Below are 21,096 nucleotides of genomic sequence, written 5' to 3' on the forward strand. Positions count from 1 at the left end.
GAATAATGATAGGATTAAAAGTAAAGTGAAAACAATCTTGAACTATATAAATAACAAAGTCTCTGGGTTGGTTTCAAATAGTCTGAAGAATGTGCGTCATTTATTTTTTCACGTTTTTCGATGTTGGCATAATAAATTAACATTTTAGCGTAAGCCTATTCTCACGACTGAAAAGTCTGCTCCGCAAAAAGTGATATCAGTTCAGATACAAACTTTCCATCTTTCAGCCTAACTGTATGAAACCTTTCAGAAAAAAACAACAACCTATTTTTGTATTCAATCCTAACACACATTTAATATTTTATTATTTCTTCTCATTTCAGGAATTTCGTCAAAGCACGTGCTACGCTACTAAAAAGGCGACATCAAACCATGAAGCAAATGGAGTGCTGCTCGTTTGATTGCACATTTAAATTTGCCAGATGGTGGTATGCAGTTTTAATTACACACTTCATCGGAATCATCGTTAGTTTTGTGAAAAAGTAATCTAGTACGTTGCCCGAAAATCAGTGAACACCCGAAACGGAATGGTGGAGCCTTCCACTCTGCAATTTGCATCTAACGGCAACGTTGGTGCCTTACACCGATGCTGGAAGTGTCAACAGAAACGTCGGGTGCACTCTGAACCGTGAAATAAATGTGTCCCGCCGGTTCGCAAATGCCTGTACCGGATCGTGACCATCCAAAGTTCACAAAGGATTTCCTGTCCGCGGTGGTGATTGTGCAAGCCTATCCCAGGATAGGCAGCAGGCAAATTTTCATAATTTAATTAGTCGCCGTGATTAGTTCGCCGTCGTTAGTTCGTTGCAGCTGGCTTAATTTTTTGCGAAATGGTGTAGGGTTTCAGGTCAGCTTTTCAACACCGTGAGCACCGTGACATGGCGGCTTATGGAGTTGGAAAACAGATGGTACCGTGTGTTGGTTTTTCTCACTAGTGCACACAATAGTGCAAGCGAATGCATCTGTGGTTCGACACCTTGGCCGCTATTGTCGCCATCACGTAGAATGGAATATGGTTTTTGTGCTTAAAGCAGTGAACAAATGGAGTGCTTATTGAGCCATATGGGCTAATATTTGCCACCTCGCTAAACACGCGGAATCCGTTTTAGCGATCGTGGTAAACAACCCCTTGTTCTCCAGAATACCAGACGTGTGAAATCATACGAATTAAAATTATTATAATCACGGTTAATTAATTATTTTTCCTTAGGTTATCTGAGTTCAGTGCGCAGGATAAGGAACGCGAGTGTGTGTGAGTGCTCTTGTAGAGCAGCATTTTCAATTAAATAAGTGCAGTAGGATTGGAAAAGTGAAGGTGAATGTGATCGCTGGAATTGCAGAAAATTATGAAAAGGGGCAGGAGCGCCGCATGAAGGAAACCCTCACGAAACCGACATTGGCAGAAGGTAGTGCCAGCAGCAGCAGCAGCAGCACCAGTAGAGTTTCGTTCTTCATAATGGCCATGCGGGAGATCTGGTCCGGACCGCAGTTTAAAATGTTGATACTGCTCACCGTGACCGTTGTGCTGGCTCTGGTATCTCCTTCGTCGGAAGAGCCGTACAGTGGTGGAGGTGGCGGAGCACGAGGAGGTGGATATTTTGGAGCTGAAAATCGATGCCCACGGCTTTGTTCCTGCACTGGTACGACGGTGGACTGTTCGCATCGCGGATTGACCCAGGTGCCCCAGAAGATACCACCGGAAACTGATAGACTGTAAGTATTTGAAGTATATTCCCTTCTAATTGGCTACATACATTTCAAATTACTATATTTTGCATTATGAAAATCAAAAAATTTTAAGTATTTAAATTTAATAACTATTCAGTTTATATTAATAACTATTGATCTCAAGTATATTTAATGTTGTGAAGGACAAAGGCTGTTTTTATACCCGATTCAATGACATTCGTTCTTATTTACCCACACATTAATATCCTCTTCTGGCCATTTTTCATTTGTTATTGCATGACTGGCATGAAAAAGTACGACTATTGAACAGCATTTAAATTTCTCAATTATCCACCACATCTACGCCAAATGGCTTTATTTCTCTTCCTCTTCGTTACATACCACGCGTGTCGCACGATGATTGTACAATTTCTGTCGGCAATATTACGCTCGACAGTGCAGCATTTTCGATCCCGACGTGTGAAGTTTTATTATGTTTGTCTCATTCCCAGTCGATCCATAAATAAATAAGTCAATCCACTGTAAGCGGCATACTGTTGCACTTTCGTGTAATAATCCCTAGGCTGCAGGGAGGAGATCAGGGTGATTGCAGTGTAGTGGACATTTCAGTGCAACCACAAAATCGAACGGTTCTTTCGCTGCATGAGTGCGGTGTTTGGTTGGGGATAAATAAAACTCGAATTAAAATGTAAAACATACCACCGCAAACCGGTCTGTACACTCCTACGCAGATTTCGGCCGATTGTCGACTGGCACGACCGAAGTCAAATACGTACAGCTCAGGCTCCACTTTGGAGGGTAGGGTTGTTAGGTGTGTTGTACGATCCGTTGAGTGGATTCTGTTTTTCATCACTTGGGTTGATCAATCGAACGAAGTGTTGCTGAGAGGGTATCGATGCTGTGTGTTACTGAACAGATTAGGGATGTCTAGGGAAGTATATCCTCACGTCGCAAGGCTTAGATAGTTCTTTTAAATTTGATAGTTCTACTGCTGAAAATATATTCAAAAAGTGTATATTATCATCTATTTTGATATGAATACTTATTCTTCATAAGATATCTTTTAAGCGAGACTTAAAGTTGATCATGTCACATAAATTATATTCTCCTCTTGGCGAAACGAAGTGCATCCATCTGACGCAAATCGTTGTAGTAACGTTGAAATTGCATCATTTCTCTGTAGAGGCGGATTAACTGTTTACGAATCAAGACTCGTAGGTGGATTGACATACGCGAAAATAAATATCTCACTTACGTTTGCTTTTAATAATAAATCCAACGATCTTTTCTGCTGCATTCTGTTGCAAAACGCAGTTGCACTTGGTGGCCCATCTTGGAGAAGAAAATTTATTCCGTGCATGATTTTCCTCCCTTGAAGAGAAAGTATTCACGACCCAGGTGTTTGGTCTCAATAGCCAAAGGTCTGGGCACAATCTTCGAGGCAAATGCTCCTCTTCTTGTGCTGGTGAACTGACCTGTAGCGCACGTTGTAGGAGAATCTCGCATTGCTGTATCTCAACACGCCACCAGATCCAATGTCGTGATGTGATATTAAGCGGCCGGGCGGCTTCGATGATCGTAAATCTTCTAAAATTAGTATCCACATCAACCGATTCTTAATGAGTACCGTTTCGAAAATATTCCCTCTGGTTTCCTTTGATAAGCAAAGGTTTTCCATTCTGTGCTACGTCTGTTGTTGATCTAAAACAAGTTCATTAAACCTTACCGATAGGGGAGCTAATTTCTGACCAGTGTTTTCTTCACCTGATCGACCGAAGGGTCCCTGGTGCTGAGGGTTATGAAGAATCCCGACCCGACGGGGGAGAAAGGTTTGTAGTTCTTCGTTGAATCTTCGTGGGCCTCCCGGTGCGTTGGCTTTCTTCTTGCTTATGTTCATTGATTGCGGGAAATAGGATTGAAGACTATGATGAGGCAGCGGGAGCTTCTACCCAACTGACCTTCGTTTGAGATATATGTTTTTCTAGCCTCTTATGTTGCCAGTTAGCGGTTTCCTTCTTTTGAGACACAGCTTCCGCAGCAAATGACATTCTTCCATTCTGCTGTTGATAAAGAATTTCTTCGGCATCATATAAACATCTTTTTTGTGTCTTCTCTTAAACTGTCGGCCATGTTGACGCAGATAGCTCACGGGCATGTGGGTTGATTATGAATCTTTAGCACGGATTACCGTTTTATGGAAACGACGTTTTTATTGATTTTTTATTCCTTTTTGCGGAAGGGATCATCTACCTTGATTAGGGATGATTATCCGTAGGCATTGGTGTGCTTTGCCAAGCTGTCCGTTCTCTTCTTCAGCCAAAGATGTTGTTTGGTTGGACAAAATGAAACAAAAATGATTCCGATGAGATCACAACAAATTCGTGGGCCAACATGTTTGCATGACCATAACAGTACATTTGTTGTTTCGTCATCCCGAGGTGGAGGTGAAAGGGCTTTCGCTTCAAGAAACGTACAATCGTAAAACCAAATTGACCACATGAAAATCGTTGATGAGTTGGTTGTGATTGCAAGCCGTCGTAAGTTTACTGGCTCGAAACCAAAAAGTTTTGTTTTATTATACCCCAAAAATACGTAGCAATAAACGGAATGGAATGTATCCGCTTATGAATGCAATAAAAATGTATAAAATTAAAACTTTTCCAAGGTGCCTGAGCATGTTTCGTCTGCATATTTCTTGTTTTCCACCTCTCTAGTCGCAGTTGCACTTTTACGACCGTACCATAAACAGTGTCATACCTCGGGGGTTCTCTCCTGCCACACATACAATCAAGACGAAGACCACCCCAAAGGATGATTTTGATGTTTATGGCTTTTCATTCGTTGCTAAATCGATATGGAAATAATATCTTTCTGCTCCCTCTTTTTTGTTGGTCATTGCAAAAATAATGCTTATCATGTTATCAACATGACGACCACAACAAAAGAGCGATACCCATTCGACAAACCGTTGAACAGTGTAGCTTTTTCCTTGATTCTATCAAATAATTTTGAACGTGATCACCAAACGATGACTTTTGAGAATAATTCAATCAAAAAAATGTCTTGCTGCGCTAACAAGAACCTCATATTGAGTACTGACAGTTTCGGGCGTGTCTAAAGAATAAAGATTTCATGGTTGCGTGACGCAACCATCGCCCGACGATTCAGTTTTTCTTTTCCGTCTTTCACTTTTTCGCACGCTGATTAGATTGTCGCTGGGAAAAACAACAAGGTTGAAGCTTTCTAACTCTCAGACACGTTGTTGTCTTCACCTGAATCTGGATTTTTTATGCAAATTGAACCAAATCAATCCAGACATGCTTCTAAAATAAGTTCATCAAGAAGAAATATCCAGACTCTGTGACAGAAAAGTGGTTGGTTGGTAATATGTATTGGACTATCTATTTTCGTAAGCCCTGAAACCATACCTGAAATCATCACTCAATTAGAAAAATCGAAGATGGGGCATCAGGATGACACGCAATATAATGGCCATTCATAAACAGGAGATGAATAATGGTGAATTTTATTGGCTCCATCGATTGAAGGTGTTTGTCACGTTTCTTGAGCTAAGTCATATGTTTCAACTTTCCATACCCTGACATAAAAACGCTGTCTTTCCGTTCGGGGTGGTACCGGGTGTCACATTTTACTTTTCGCTTCCCTGCGGGTCCCGTTGGGTGGTCGCTGGCTTCTTTATGCTCCGGTGGGCGTGAGTCTGACGATGAAGAAGGTCGAGCACGAGGCTTTGATGGTGATTGAGCTGCAATAAGCATAAAATAACACGAAAGCACTCAACCCTCCGTGCTAGACACGCGAACCACCCGGTGGAAAATCAGAAACCGATTCCTCCGTGTGGCCGGAAAGACAACGTCAAACGGAACGGATATTGTTCGAGGGGGTGGTAAACTATTTACCTCCCGGGTTGACATGTTCATTGACTTTGACAAACCTATGATAACTATTTTCACCGATTTTTGTGCCATTATTTATGCTTTCCACCAAGTAACTTTTATGTCGCGTTCAAGATCAATCCAGCAGATCTTTCGAACAGAGCAGTTAAATCTTGCACTGGCAAAGACAGCAACATATAAACAACATCTCTCTTTTATGTTCGACTGAAACAGGCAACATCATGTAGGATGTCATCTTTTCCATCATCATCTACTCTTGCAACATTTTGTCTTGCTTTCTTCACCGCAAACTCCCATCGCCCACCCAGAAACAAACTTCATAATAATATGCTAATGACATAATTACGCATACTGATGTGTGCCGTTTTTCGTTTCATCATTTTCGGCCCTTCATTGAGCCTTTTACGTTTTTATACTTCCCATTCGTTGTGAGGTCTTCAGTTCGGCTCTTTTGAACCTGCAAAATGTATGTTATTTAGTAAATGTGGAACATTTTTCGTTTCGAGTTACACGTTGCCGGACATAATGCATCATTTGGCAATTTTAAACACGGTTTTCGGGCATTGTTGTTGCACATGTTGTTGATGTTCAATTAGTTTTTTAATCCCATATAATTAGTACCATCTGCAAAATCGTAGGTTTACCAATGGAAAATGTATTCAGCTACATTCAGTTTAATGTGCCATTTTTGTACCACGGTATATTGAACATCTTATTGATCTGTCATATCAGTTTATTTTTGAGTAATCAAAAGAGTATTTGAAGCAATGCTGTTCAATAATTAGTAAAACAGAGCTAATATTGTCTCTGTTCATGTTTCAAGTTTATTCACTTCTTCACATGCTGTAAACTGCCTTTTTTCAAAAAGATTTTCCATTGTTCATTTGGAAAATACAAAGGAAAACAGTTTTTCCTTTTTGAAAATATGCATTTTCATCCATCAGCCTTCGGGTCGAGTTCGGGGTTGGGCATACGTTAGGAAAATGTTCCGGAAAATCCCTTCGCAAATACCATCATTCTCGATTATCATCATAATCATCATCATCATCATCGTCATTATCTTGACCATCATAACCGTCTGTGTTATTGTTATTATTTTTACGGTTCTTTAAATGCAGCAGCATCGTCAAACCTGGCCGGTTTCAGTGAGGATCATTCCGTCCAAAAGGATCCAGCTGGTTGGATTAGAAAGGGTCGAGTTGTATTCCTGTGTGAGTGTCTAAAGAGGACTCCTCCACACACTCCCCAGGTTGACTATACAGAGAGACGGAAAGAAGAAGTAGTAGGTGGTAAATATACCCGACCATTTTTAATGGTTTCGAGAACGGGAGCTGAAACCAATACCAAAGTAACGAAACAAACCGCTCCGTAACCCTCGTGCACTGATACTGTGCGTCAACATCCGGCATTTGGGCAGAAGATTGCAATGCTGCGGTTTTGGTGTCGAGCGATAAAACGAGGGATTGGAGGAGCCGAGTGAATGGGGGGAGGACATACTCCGGGGTACTCAGGGCGTAGATTCTTGTCTCGATGGCCCTTCTGGACGATAACTCTTTCGGAATTCAATTTATACCGGAGACTCCTCGGTCAGAGTGGTATCCAACGGAGTGTGTGTCCTTGCCGGAGGGTAGTCGTCTGGCTCTAGTATCCCTATGTATATGTGACAGAACCGAACAGATAGGAATCGTTTGCAGTGTTTTGCACCCAGTCGGACCTAATGCAAAGCCATATCTGGTGTAAGAACAAGAGGAGAGGCTGAAGGAAGCCACCAGTCTCCCCAGTTTTGCAACGATGGGCTCATCATCTGCCATGGTCTGCAATGTCTCTTCCCAAGGTGCCAAGCACTGTGACACGCAGACGAATGACACCAGCCAGAGACGATGGTAGCGACCTGCCCGATAAAGCGGTAGTAAGTGTTGCCCGACCGAGCTCTGCGGTATTATGTTTGCTAATTCATGGCCTCAGAACTTTATCCCAGGTGGGTTTTTTTCATCCCTAAGCCTTGCATCCTTTTAACCGAAACCAGCTGTAGATGTCCATTGCAGGCAGCCAATCTTTAAACTGATGCACCTCGAGCAGACATAAGGCAGGCCCATTCAACGCGTGCAGCATTGCGTGTGTGTCATCCGATAGTAAGCAGAGATTAGAACACTTTAAAGTGGACAAACAAGCACTCTGCAAATCAACCAGAGCAACCGGGGTGTGAAGTAATTCTTCTGTGTCCTCGACGCAGTTGTACCAACTTGAGTGTCCAATGAAAGACAGTAAATAAGGATTCTATGTCGTCTAGAGAATCCTTTTTTCCGGCTCGGAGTTGGAAAAACCCCAGCGTTTCATTTGGTTAGTCCGAAACGTTTTTGCCCGGTTCTCGTTTGACACTTAGAGGCCTGATAAACTCGGTTCGTGGTAACGATGGTCAATTCATCTCCCATGTGAGCTCTTATGCTGGGTGAAGTGGTGTCGGAAAAGTTTAAATAAGAAGTAATTAAACAGACCAGAGTGGATACGTAAACAAGAAATGCCCGAGGTGCAATTTCTTCCTCATTCACATTTAGAGAGCCAGAGAAAGGTGGGTTTTAATCATCTTCACATTTCAAACTGTTTAAATATACCTTACGGGTTGAAATGCATGTTGAACATAGGAGCCCGATTTGATTGCAACAAAACGAAGTAGTAGAAGTCGTTATGAACTATGAACTTTCATTTGCCGCACTCAGTTTGAGCTTGAGTCGAGTTGCATGTTTGAGTTTGCTTGATGCTTTATAGTGGTTCCTTTAATTATTCATAGCCCGTCACGAACGTTTCCGTCAGCTGGCTTATCGACGATGTCATCGACGAGTGGAGACGGTAATGAAAATGCTCATTTTTGCGCCTTGGGACATTATAGGCACAAGTGTTGGAGAAGTGAAGAAAAACCAAACGCTCATTCGTTAGGTGCGTGGTTTGTAAAACCGTGAGTTGATTCGTGCGCGTTACCTTGATGAATGAAGTAGTTTTTGATGTTGGGTTCGCGGTTGCGAGTGCAATTAGTGCACAGTGTATCAGCATACAGGGAAAAGGAGTTTCCGTCGTGTTGTTCCGCTTCAACTTTTTGTCCGTGCTGAAACTTCTAACCTCATCCCATGTGAGTGCTAAATGTTTAAAACCTCTTACACCAATCGTGTTCTCTGTAGCCTTTTGCTTTCCTATCCAGGTTAAACCATCCATCAACCAGAGTGGCTAGTTGAAGGAAAAGGAGTAAAAGGTCCATCAGGGTTCTTTCGATTTTTCCTAGTCACGTCATGGTCGGTCAAGCTTTTTCCTAAGATTTTTTATATGGTCTTTGTGAAGCTGGACGTGACTGACGATTGATGTGTCCAGCACACTGAACATGGTGCACGTTGTATCGCCGACGATGAAACATGTTGAGACCCCGTCCCCACTGATTTCTCCCTTGGCATTGAGGCTTGTGCAGGCGAATGATTAACTTTCATCGTTTGCGAAACTCGGCCTCGGTTTTGTCGGGAAGCTGGCGAAAGGTCCGACCAGACCCTGCTCGTGGAAACATGGTGCGAAAATGCATCGGAAGCCGTCGCCAGACGGACGCTCCCATCTCGCAGGCAGCGTCGGTCATCGCCGTTTCCCGTTAAATGCTCTAGAATCACGAAATCACGCATTTGAACCATGTGCTTGACCTCGGCGAGATTTGTAGTACTACTGAGTGAGTTTTGAATACGTCCACAATCCTTCACGGAGACAACGTTCAAGGCATGAGTTCCAGAGGACTTCTAACTCAACGTGATGATGATAGTTGAAAATGTTCGCAAGGCTTTCTCCAGCGCTGGCTGCGGCAAACCATAGACACTATCGATCGAAGGGATTTTAATTAACAATCTGATACATCCAATTAGCATCTCAATGAGTCTCGACTGGTTCGTTTTGTCGCTTGCAATGGCGGATAGTTCGTTGGCAAATGAGCGAAAGAAATGCAATCACGTTCTACTGTTGTGTGGTCGATGCCAAAGGTCTGCCTTTAGATTTTCGCCTAGTACCTTCACACGTACCAGAATTCATCCTTTGCATATCAATTCTAGTATTTTATTGTTGGAAGCATCATTCTTTCTACCTTAATTAATCTAGTGCGAATTGTTTGAACCACTATAACTTTATTTACTTCAGATGTGTAGTTTGTAATCACCATTGCTTTTCAAAAAATATGTGCGATAGGACACATTCCTCAGCGATCATTGTTGAACAGCAGTTCACTAACCCCGAAATGCTTTAAATTCTCTCCGTTGATTGATTTCTATCCGTACCAAAAGTCATGTTGCAACTTTCCATTATCTCTGCGTTTGCTTTTCCATTAATTCTTATCCCCTGTCTTTCCAAATTTGTCCTGTTCTATAAATTGTGCGTGCTGTGATTTTCCTATCGACTCATGAAGCCACCTGATCTGCCTCCGAAGCCTCGAATTCCGATTAGGGATGTTTCCATTTCAATTAAAATCAAATATTCACGAACCTTTAGATTTTCATCAAGCGGTCTGGCGTGAAATACGCTTTTCCCCAACCGAAACGGTACCGAAACGCGTTGATGAAAACGTGAGTCGTTCCGGGGGGAAATTCCACGCGAATTCCGTCGGTTCAGTCATGTGGAAGTCCATTTTCCGAAATTCTGACCGGAGGTTCTGACTCCCGCGATTGAAATAAATTGGGAAGGGTGAGGGAATGCAGATTCTGCGGTGACCACATGTCACCTACAGACACACTGACGTGCTGATGGCACACACATACAGATACACACACATACAATGGCAGGACGATAACAAAAGAATGAATTGGTCACATGTCAGCAAGTTAAAATAACGACCGGCAAACGGTGGTATATAGGGATGAATTTGCTTGTTTAAGCTGGTGGAAAGGTTGGAAAAGTGTCGGAAAACTGTTAGTATAGAAAACATTGGTCTTACAGCAGGTACCGCAACAAAAAGCAGGTGAAACTATTCACACTTCACTAGCAGATGGTGGAATGGTGTTATAAAGCTTTAAAAGCTTTTTTTAGAGTTGAAACTTGCCAACCGATCGATTGGACATTAATTGATAAAAATCAGGTTGATTGAGAAGTTTCAATGGGTTTTAGTCTGAGTTTTCTCTTGTTTAAGGTACCCAAGTGGATATAATATCGGTGATGAGTTGCTATTTGAAAAATGCATTCATCCTTTCTCCCATCTATAAAGTAATTTATAGATTTGTTTGTCTGAAATAATCCAATTTATTTTAAATGGTTTGAACGTTTATTTGCGACTGTAACAGTCTCCAATGCTTTATGAAAGGATCGACATGTTGATTTTTCCATTGAAGTATATGCCACATGTATGCTCCACTTCCACTGGAAAACTCCTTGTTGGCGCTTGTAATCATTTGAACTTTTCGCGATTTCGGAATGATCAATCACTGCTAGGAGCAACTTTCAGACACAAAAAGCTCTCCCGTCCGGAGTTCTTTGCTGCAATCATCGGATCGCCCCGTGCAGGCCACTTCTCATGAATTTCGTGCCCGTTGTGTGCCTACCTGATGCATGATTGAGTGGCGTTTGACACAAATATTGCCGGCAACGAAAAGCCAAAGCCTTTGATCAGCTCAGATCGTTTGTAGGATCAAACGGAATTGATTTCCGTTTGTTTGGGCACCAGTTTGCTACCGGCTAGAACGATCAATTGGTTTTTGATGTTTGAACCTTGTCGTGACAGGGAAAGAAATTGGCTCGCTTATTCGTTAGTCCTGGGTAACAAAAGCTTTGGAACACATTTTCGGAAGTTACTGGGACGTGTCGCTTACTTGATTTGCAGCAAATAAAATGAACGACAAAAAATCCTAACTGAAACAGAAGCTTGTACCTGATTTAACATTAACTATTCAACCTAATGATAGAAAAAAGAAATGCTTCATTAAAGTGCATTCCTTATCGCGATCCTTGTTAAACTGGGTTAAGTCCTAAATTTAGTCAGACGCTGTCCGTTTACCGATGATCTTTAATCAACAAAAATTGTTGTAGAAATTTTTAACTATCGATGAAGTTATTTAGAAACTTGTGAAAGTAGTGTGGTTGGTACTTAGCAATTCTTCTAAATACTAATGCAATTGATGTAGCAATGCGAATATTATTCAAAGAAATAATCTCTTGCTCGGAATGGTTCAACAGCGTCGAACAGCTCCCGCTATACTAAATGGTTTCGCCGTTATTTCACCTGTTCACCCTTTTAGCTCTCATTACCATGCACAGTCCGGGAAAATTGCCTAGTTTCTCCTCCTTCACACATTCGCGTGCAATTGATTTTAAGCTCTTCATTTGCATTATGGCTGTAATAAAACCTGCTGCCGACTATAATCTTAATCGCTAATTACCGTGCGTTCGAGTTAATAATATTCGCCAGGTTTTCCATCGGTCCTCCGCTCTCGGGCGGTTTTATTTTACGTTTTGGCGGACTATTCGCGTTCCTCGTTGGGTGACTGGTTGTTTCCCTTCGGTGATTTTTCTCCTTATCCTCTACCCGCACCTCGTTGGAGCGAATTAAGGGGGATATTCGTATGCTAATAAAGTAATTAAGCAATTCCAACCAAGCTTTCCCACTCGCTCACACTCGAGTTTGTCTGTTGAATCGCTTTACGCTTCAGGCAGGAATCACTATCAAACTACACGCTTGTCCTTCTGTCCTGTACCGGTATGTTCAACATGCTTCAGCATCCGATGCCAGACCATGTCCATGTATTGGGCAGCAAACAGAGGGTTCTGAAGAGGTATCGTTGGTAATATCGTCGTCACTCCATAAACTGCAACCTCACCGCCGAAGTACTCCTATTACGCGGTGAAGTGTGGATCCTTTTAAGAGACGGCAGACTGGTCGTAACCGGTTAGGAGGGTAAACCACTCCAATGTTTGGAGACTGGCTAACTTTCGACCCGCACCGACATGGGGCTTTTTGTCGCTCATTAATGCGCGGTCATGGAAATACCGTCCTTTTGGATCCTTCCACTTTCCAAATGTTTTGCTCCGTTTGTTTATTGATTATAATTTGTCGGCGTATGGCTTAATCCTGGAGTACTTACAATTATACCCAGCAATGCTACCATATTAAACATTAAATGGTATGTTGTTGATTTAGTAGCTACGGTGTGCGGTAAACTGATGTATTGTGAGTTTTCTATTTCAAATATAATGTTTAAAATTTTTTTTTAAAAATCATAATATAATTTTATAAATTTCTTTGTTATTGTTTTCCCTTTGTCAGCTATGAAAATCATGAAGATGAAGGTTTTGTTTTACACATATCTCGCTAAAATCCAATCCTGCCTTGAGGCGTGTGGTCGAAGCATCTGCAACACATAATCATTTATTATAATAAAAATTAAAATGAACTACCGCTGGTCACTTGGGCGTCACCCAATCGAGTTAGCGCCAGCCGAAACCGATTAGTTGCCACGTTTGGCCAGTTTGAAGAAAAGCATGTTGTTAATCATCGACCCATTAAGTACGCGAGAATGGTTGGAAACGGTGGAGGTCGATGGTTGCGTTGGCGCCTGGGAAATGAGATGAAGCTGTTGTTTGCTAACCGTCCCCCTCAACTCCTCTTCTTTTCAGGACCTTTTCCTTTGTGTGCTGCTGGCCCAAGTCAGTACCAGTATATTTACCGTTCAGTTTCATTTTCTGCGTGCTGCTTTGATGTGGCCAGGAAACGATGTGGCTCATAAAATGCTCGTTTTATGGACAATTAAATTCTGCAGCTAATTTCACCACCTTTCAACGGTGCAACCGTCGCTCCGTGTTGATTTTTGTTCGCTTGCATTAAGCGGTGCTGCTGCTTTCATCCTGAGTTTGTTTGTTCAAATAGCCATCGTTCGTAACCTTTGAAAGCATGAAGCTGGTAAGAAAAGCTAGAAAGTAAATTTTTCATCATTCCGGCCGGTTGGCATGTATTTCTTACTATTGTCCAGGAGAAAACCTGTCACTGAATGCGGACATCTAGCAGGAAGCCTAGACTGACTAGAAAATTATGTTAATAGATATTTCGCATAACAGTTATCATGTTTCTTAAAGGAGTCAACTGCTTTTTTCACCAACTTTTTGTATGAAATGAAATCTAATTCTAATCTTCCATGTTTGCAGCAAATTTTTTTTCATGTAATTTATAATTTTTTTTAAGAGAAGGACTTTCTTGGTAACATGTCAGAAAAAAATCAATTAAGGCTACACTCATTGCTGATAAATCGAAATGCAAATCGTAGTGGATAATGTCTGAACCTATCAATTGATAAGCGTTATTTTTTTGTGTCAACTATTTGCATTCGAAATGAACGTAACATGCTTTGGTTGAAAGTTGTTCGATTGCGTCAGCTAACCTGGACTGGAAAACCGTTTTTAAAAGCCATTCGAATTTGCCTAATGCTGTGCAGATCTCAAAAGTGATTGAATGAATGCGAGATAAGGTTGTGTCGCTGGTTGATATATGGAACAACTATCCGGCGAATGGAAGAGAATGTATTTAAAAACTTGGTGTTCCATTTGCACCGAGCTGCAATTTCTGTAGCACATGGATAAGAGCTGGTTATTAGTTTTCTGCGATTGGATGTGATAAATTGAAGCAAACGCATTCGTTGCACAACAGATTAATGGCACTAAGTGTGTTTCCAATCAATAGTTTTTTTTACACATGCAATTCTTTAAAACGTTTTTTTGTTTAAATATGTTAAATACTTGCAATGCACTTGGAAAATATATATTGAAAAATTGTGACAATTTAAGAATGAGCTAAGCTATAATGATGTTAAGTATATGAGCTACCTTTAAGTTCGTGGTATAATTTGATAATTTATACTTTCATTTAACTTATACGCAAGATTCCAGTTCGTTTTTTCTTCTCACAAACGATTATTGTTGGCCATTTCTTTTGTTGCAATTTCACAGCTCTTCGCTGCTGTTTCTAAAAGGAGCAAGCGGTACCTTTGCAAAGCGTTCTCATGTGTATGATTTTCTTCTTCGGAGCAAAAAATTTATTTTTTTTACTAGCATCTACATGGTCCTACCACCTTGAGCTATCTTTTGTACGTTGGAATCACTACGCAAGACATACCCTAAACGATACAGTTCGTTGCAAATAGAGTGTAAAAGCAAGGATAAGTAAGTTGACTCTTTCATTTTTTGCCACGGCTGGTCGTAAATGTTTTTTTTCAGACAGCTAGTCTAGCTTACTTACATAAACAGCGGCAGTTTAAAAGACAAAGTTGCACTAAAAAACGGTAACAGTGAAAAAACGGTAACGAGCGAAATCGCTTTTTGCATCTACCTTATGCATGGTTTTAAGAGCACAGAATAATTTAAAATATTTTCTTTCTGATTTCACTATGTCAAGTGGAATAAAGAAATGGGTAGAATATAGTCAGTGACTGAATTAAATAACTCATCCTTCTCAGCATATTCAAATCATGATACTATTGGTCAAAGTTGGAGTAGAAAATGGCAAACAAACAAGTATTTTTTAAGTATTACTCTCTTTTACGCGTTTAGGGAAATGCATCACTTTGGTTTCTGAAATCTAGTAACTTTGTTTATGTTACTTCTACGGATAATATATTTAACGAATGATTAGTGAACCTTTTCATTGAGAGCGTTACGGTTTCAGACACTTGGTACCATTTGAGATAACTGGTGAAATACGACATCAACAAACCCTTTTGATGGCATAGAAGCCACTCTAATTACACTTGAAGGCTTTTTTCGAAAAATCCTTTCCAAGTGATTCAAGCACCTTAGAAAATGTATGCTTTTCAACTCCGCCAAGACATGTACAAATGTGTCGGGAAGCGTGCGCCAGTAGATAACCAGCTTGAGCTGACAAACGATTCACCGTTCCACCGGAGCGTTGTCGTTGCTCGCGGCAATGCATTTGTATTGTCTTCTGGTCTCTGCAATCGTAATCGCAAGCAAACAGCTGGCTCTGCTTGCCAAGACTAGCCGCATCCAAGGGTAGAGGCCCCGGGATGGCAGGGAGGAATGGTTGGTATTCCCTTCAACGAAACCACGCCGAAAGCTGCCAGCATGTCAGCAAACAACCGTTCAAACGACCGCACTGGCAAATGGTGGTTGGCTGCAACGGTTAGTTTCTTCACGGCGGCCAAGGCCAAGCCCTCTTCCGAACGGTGCTTTTATTCCATGTGCATTTGCATGCTGCTCCGAACGAGAGATAGTGTTGATCTGGTGGACGAGGAGCGTACAACTGCATGCATCTGTCGTGTTCTTTGGGGGTTTGAAGGTTCGTGCGGTAGAATACGGGACGAATTTGTTTGCCAGCGACAGAGCCTGGCACCGGGAGCAGCATGTTTTGCCCCAACTTCGTGCCAAGTGTCAACATCAACGCGAACCAGCGAACTCCTGTCTGCAAGGGCATGTGTTTGGCTGCGGATGATGGCGCCTTCGGTGATTGTATGAATGAGTGAATGACGGAATGAATGAATATATATCCCAGAGATGGCCATGTTTGCGTACATGTGAAACTATGTACCGGTGAAATGGTCGCTGTGCTTTCGCAGGAATATGCGTATTTAACTTCTGCTTCATGAAGCACAAAGAAGCTGCACAGTTGCTCTCTGAACTGCACAAAAAAGACATCGGATAGAAGTGTGCATCCAGGTGAATCTACAGACAACCGGCCACCTAGCAACGATGGGTCGGAGGGTAGCTTAACTATCTTCTCATATTCATTTCTGTAATGCCGTTTTATTATGTGCTGCATCGTTAACAGTTTCATTCGTAAGATAAACAAAACCAAACAAACATCACCGTCTGTATGGATGTGTTACTCTTTATAAGCGAGCGGAAACAGCTTCGCTGAACGGCTTTTTAGTTTTTACAAATAATGTTCCAATTTTGTTTATATTTTTTGTTTATTTTTGACATTTTCTAGTTTAATGTTAGTATTAGGATTTAAGATTTTTGAATATTATTTTACTAAAGGAGCTTTCTGAAACATAAGCTAGCCAACTAGAGTTTTCATTTGCCACCATCTATCCAGCTGCGGGTAACTTATGGTGATTGAAATTGTCGCCCGCGGCACGCTTTTGCACCAACGCCGAGGAAACAAATTAAAATTCAATCTCATTAAAACAGGCTAAGATTGAAAATTATGACTTCAAGAACGACCCCTCGCAGGCGCAAACCCCCCCCCCCCCCCCCATTGCCACTCGTCGCTCGAGTGCTGTTCAAACGTTTGACCATCGAAATGGCAGCTTGTGCCGCGGAAAATTGCAACGCGTCAGCCATGCTCACGACAACTTGCTGACCGCGAGTTTTCACCTCCTTCCGACTCCTCCCGGTAGAAAGCTGGAATGGAAACTATGTTGGCTGTATAGCGTAGAAAACTCATTACTTTCATTTCTTGCTTTTCGATCTCATTCATCTTCGGAAGCGCTAGACCAACGGTTAGTCTCAGAAAGTGCAAAGTGGAGCCTTTGCATTTATGTGCTTGTTTGTGTTGCTATGCTTCTCATCTTCCTCTGAGGAAGTTTAAAGTTCTTCTGACGGCAAGGGTGAGCTTCGGCTTTGTTTAATTTGTTCGCTAGTCTCAAAGTTCGTTGTTCGCCGTTCGCTTCAGTGGATGTATCTCTGTCGACTCTGTTCCTGTTTCTTGCGACTGCTGGTTTTTTTTTCTTTTGCAAAACTCGTTGACGTTAATTTCTAGCGAAGTGGAAACACACGGGGAAGTTTCCTACTTTTTCCTCCATCTATTTAAGCTTTTTCTGTGTGCCACGATGAGCCAGTGGTATGGTGTTACAAACGACTTTTTATTACTTTTCTTCGCTCTATTTGTGACTAAAATGGCGGTAGTTTTGCCCCTAACCGGCCTTAAAATAATCCTGTTTGTTCAAAACTTGTTTTTGATCATACATTAGTGGCTTTTGGTATATGTGTTTGAGGTTGAAAGGGCACATCATTTATTAGCCGTCCTCCATTCTCCAAGCTTTCAAGCACTTCATTTCACTTTATTTGCATTAGATAAAACTTGCTTTATCGCACAATCTCTTCCGTTACCAAGAGATTACAGTTCCGTTTTCCAAGCATCAGCCAACCCCGACCTGTCCGTCATTCCGCAATCTTCGATCGATGATAAAACTGAATCCGCAACGCAAAATCCGTATGGAAAATCCTCCGTTCGTCATTATCTTGGTCGTAAAAATGATCCGCCGTGATGCTGTTCATGGTCGGAGAAACGGAATGAAAATGAAAATAATCATAAATCGGATTCCAACAGCGTTGAAGTGTGAGCTAAAACGTAACCAAACTCCCAGCATGGTTGCAGAGGGGTATATTAGTGCGATGAATATTAAGCAGCCCATAAGCTGCTTCAGGAGAAACTGTGAGCATATTGATCGATATATTTAGCAAGTCGTAAACGCAGATTGAACATTCCGATGAGCTGCGGTTGTACCCGGCCAGTCAATGGAAGATTTTATTCGTTTTGCTTCGATAGGATCTGTGCATACCTAGCTTTGACATATTATCCTGTTCTTCCAATAACGAAGAACCAAAGAAACGTAGTGAAGAAGAGGATGATGAATATATGTGCCTTCAGTCAGGGAGATTTATGGAGAAGAAACACACGTCGATGATTAATTTTTATAGCTTTTGGACTCAATTTTGCAAAGGTCATAAAATCACTACCGCTGCCTGTTTCGTCTAGGCAGTATATAACGTTTTACGCTTGCATGCCTCTGAATCGTAGAGAATGTATATGGAACGGAATCTATCGATGAAGAAGAGATATCGGTTTTTTACTTCAGTAACATGCGTCATCTGATATGTGCGATAGCTTTACCCACAAATAGTAGGCATGCAAATTAGTAAAAACAAAACATTTGACATTTTGCAGCAATAAACAATTCTAGAAATGTGCTAATTTGAAGGAAATAATCAAAAATAGTCAAAGAGTCTTAAGTGACAGCTTGAAAGGGAAATTGGAATGATCCTCAAGCATTCGAGAAACGTCATTCATCAATGTTGTTCTGTTCAACTACACTGTTGTCCTGTTCAAGTTCGGAGTTTGCATATCAGTTTGATTGAATTGAAAATATATGACTTGATTGTGAGAGTCATCTAAGAATCCAACCAGTTTAAACTCGTTGATACGGTGTCAGATGGTGATGCATTGGTATTGTTTTCACAGCTAGCTTTACAAGCACCATCCGAAGCGCACTTGAAACAATTGACTTTTGAGTGCGCCAACTTTAAGCGATACCTCTCGCTGTGAAGAGCATGGTGTGATGGAAGAAAACGCAGAAATATTCCGCCTGCAATGACTTTGTCTGCGAAAGAAACAGTGTGCACTAGGACATACATAACCTCCTCCAAGTGGACGTCTTACTGCGTCGGTAAACCGCAAGCGATTCAGCGATCAAAAGACTATTTGCAGCCCGCAAGAAAAGCAAAAGATAAACTGCACAACTGCATACAGGCGGGCGGGAGGCAACGTAAAGCAATGATTACCAATAATGATTATTATTTTCCTTCGTGTTCAGCGATCCAATCAACGCACGTGGTACATGTTGGTTTCAGCCGCTTGCGCAAGGCACTGCGTTTTGGGTGCCTTTGCTCACATAGCTGAAGCTGAAGATTAATAGGCCCATTAACCATAAATAACACTCGCCGCACCGGGTTTTGATGCTGGAAACACTTCTAGTGGTGTTTTTTTCTTCTGGATGTTGGATATAGGCATATATTTGGTGCAGGAACAACAACTACTAATGGACTGAAACTTAACATAAATAATTTTTTCAGCATTTCAAACTTAAATATTTTTAATTTTTAAAATTATTACATGATTTCAAGAAAACTTGTAATACTATAATACAATAAAAACTCCTGTTTCTCGGAGAAATGTTTAAACGCTGTCGACCAGAAACACGCTGTTAAAACGCTGTTCCAGATGCTGACCGATGAAGACATAATCATATTAATCACTCGCTCTTGTTGAAAGACTCTGTAGATAGCTCTCTTAAGCCTGTCGATCCCCTCAATTAGGTTAAGAAATCATTTTAAAATTAGATAAATCAATTTTCCCTCGTAATATATTCATTGAGTATGCAACTCCATAGCGTACCATAACAACCAGACTACGATGGAGCGTTTGCGTGTTTGGTACTTCCTGTGGCATGTGTCCTTATGAATAGGATTGGTTGAAAAATGAGAAAGTTCCCAAGCAATACTGGTATGTTGTAAAGTCTTGTGTGTGAAATTCAATTTCCGGATCGCTTCCGAAACGATAATGGAGAGGTTTCGAGACTGTGGGTGCGTCACTTTAATAGTCTTACTTCGGAGATAGGCAGACATGGTTATCAACATGTACTAAATATTCTTGTGTTTTGCGTAGACTTTAAGTGATACGTCTTAGGAATTCCAATACAGAAAAGAAAAAGTTTTTCTAAATCAAATCTTTAAAAAAACACACTATGTAAAAATAAGATTACCTTCCTGTTACAATTAATCCCTCTAAACAATATGCATAGGTTTTTCGTTAGACCCTCTAAACAACATAGATGGGATTTTTTCCTCAACCTTATAGCAATATATTTTACGAAATATCGAAAACAATCTCTAAAAATGTGTCTTCTTTTCTCTTTCTAGGTAAGTTGTTTGCGGAACTAATAATATTGATGTACAAGTTATATGTAAGTCGTAAGCCGATTTGTCACATTTTTTATTGATTCTTAAATAATTCCTTTTTATTCCTTATTAGTTTACTTTTTAGACTACTTTGACAATTGAGGGAAATACAGTAGTACGTTCCATAACGTAACCGTTTTGAAAAACGAACCCTTTGTGGTTATGCGTTATGATTCCAATTATATCGTTGACTGAAATCACGAGTGGCCAAGTACCATTAAGGCTACTTTTATGTATACCCTATTTTATACTTTTTCAGCAAACGTACCACAACAAACTCTTGTTTGTTGGCTCGTTCCCGCACTTCAACGCACTTGTTCAATTACAAGCGAACCATTGCAGCACCGTGGATGAAACGAAGTGCCCAAGTGCACTGGAAACAGTGCTTATTTCACGTATTTTTCATGAGTTTGCTGGTGGTTGTTGTTCACAAATGCCAAATTCAAGTGGATTTTGTACATTTTGGAACAGATTCTACGCAAGCATTTGGACGTAATGCATTTTGGAAGTTGTTCTGCAATTCTGCAATGAATAAACCAAAATTCACTCAACAAAATTTTAGTAAAAATAGCAATTTATGTAACGCCCAATACTTTCTCGGGAAAACATAGTTTACATACAACATAGTAGTTGGAATTTTATGATAGTGCTCTTCGTTCGAGCATATTTACAGTCGTTTCCTTTACATTACATTTTTTTCCCAAGGGCATCATTCCATCCAAGATATGCGAAGGATATCTTCCCATGGGTTACGTTCTACCTACGGGAACTTTCTTTTCGCGTCACGTCATCATTTATTCAACGC

The 21,096-nt window shown here is 41.0% G+C and overlaps 1 protein-coding gene across 1 annotated transcript; it reads left to right on the plus strand.

The window, feature by feature from the left end:
• Positions 1-1,456: 1,456 nt before the first annotated feature.
• LOC131258930 (protein slit-like) lies at positions 1,457-20,256 on the plus strand. The gene is made up of 2 exons (XM_058260334.1): positions 1,457-1,713; positions 20,253-20,256. The coding sequence occupies exons 1-2, from the start codon at positions 1,457-1,459 to the stop codon at positions 20,254-20,256; spliced, it is 261 nt and encodes an 86-aa protein (XP_058116317.1).
• Positions 20,257-21,096: the final 840 nt, after the last annotated feature.

This window comes from Anopheles coustani, chromosome 3 (genome assembly GCF_943734705.1).
Source record: "Anopheles coustani chromosome 3, idAnoCousDA_361_x.2, whole genome shotgun sequence".
Classification (NCBI taxonomy): Eukaryota; Metazoa; Arthropoda; class Insecta; order Diptera; family Culicidae; genus Anopheles; species Anopheles coustani.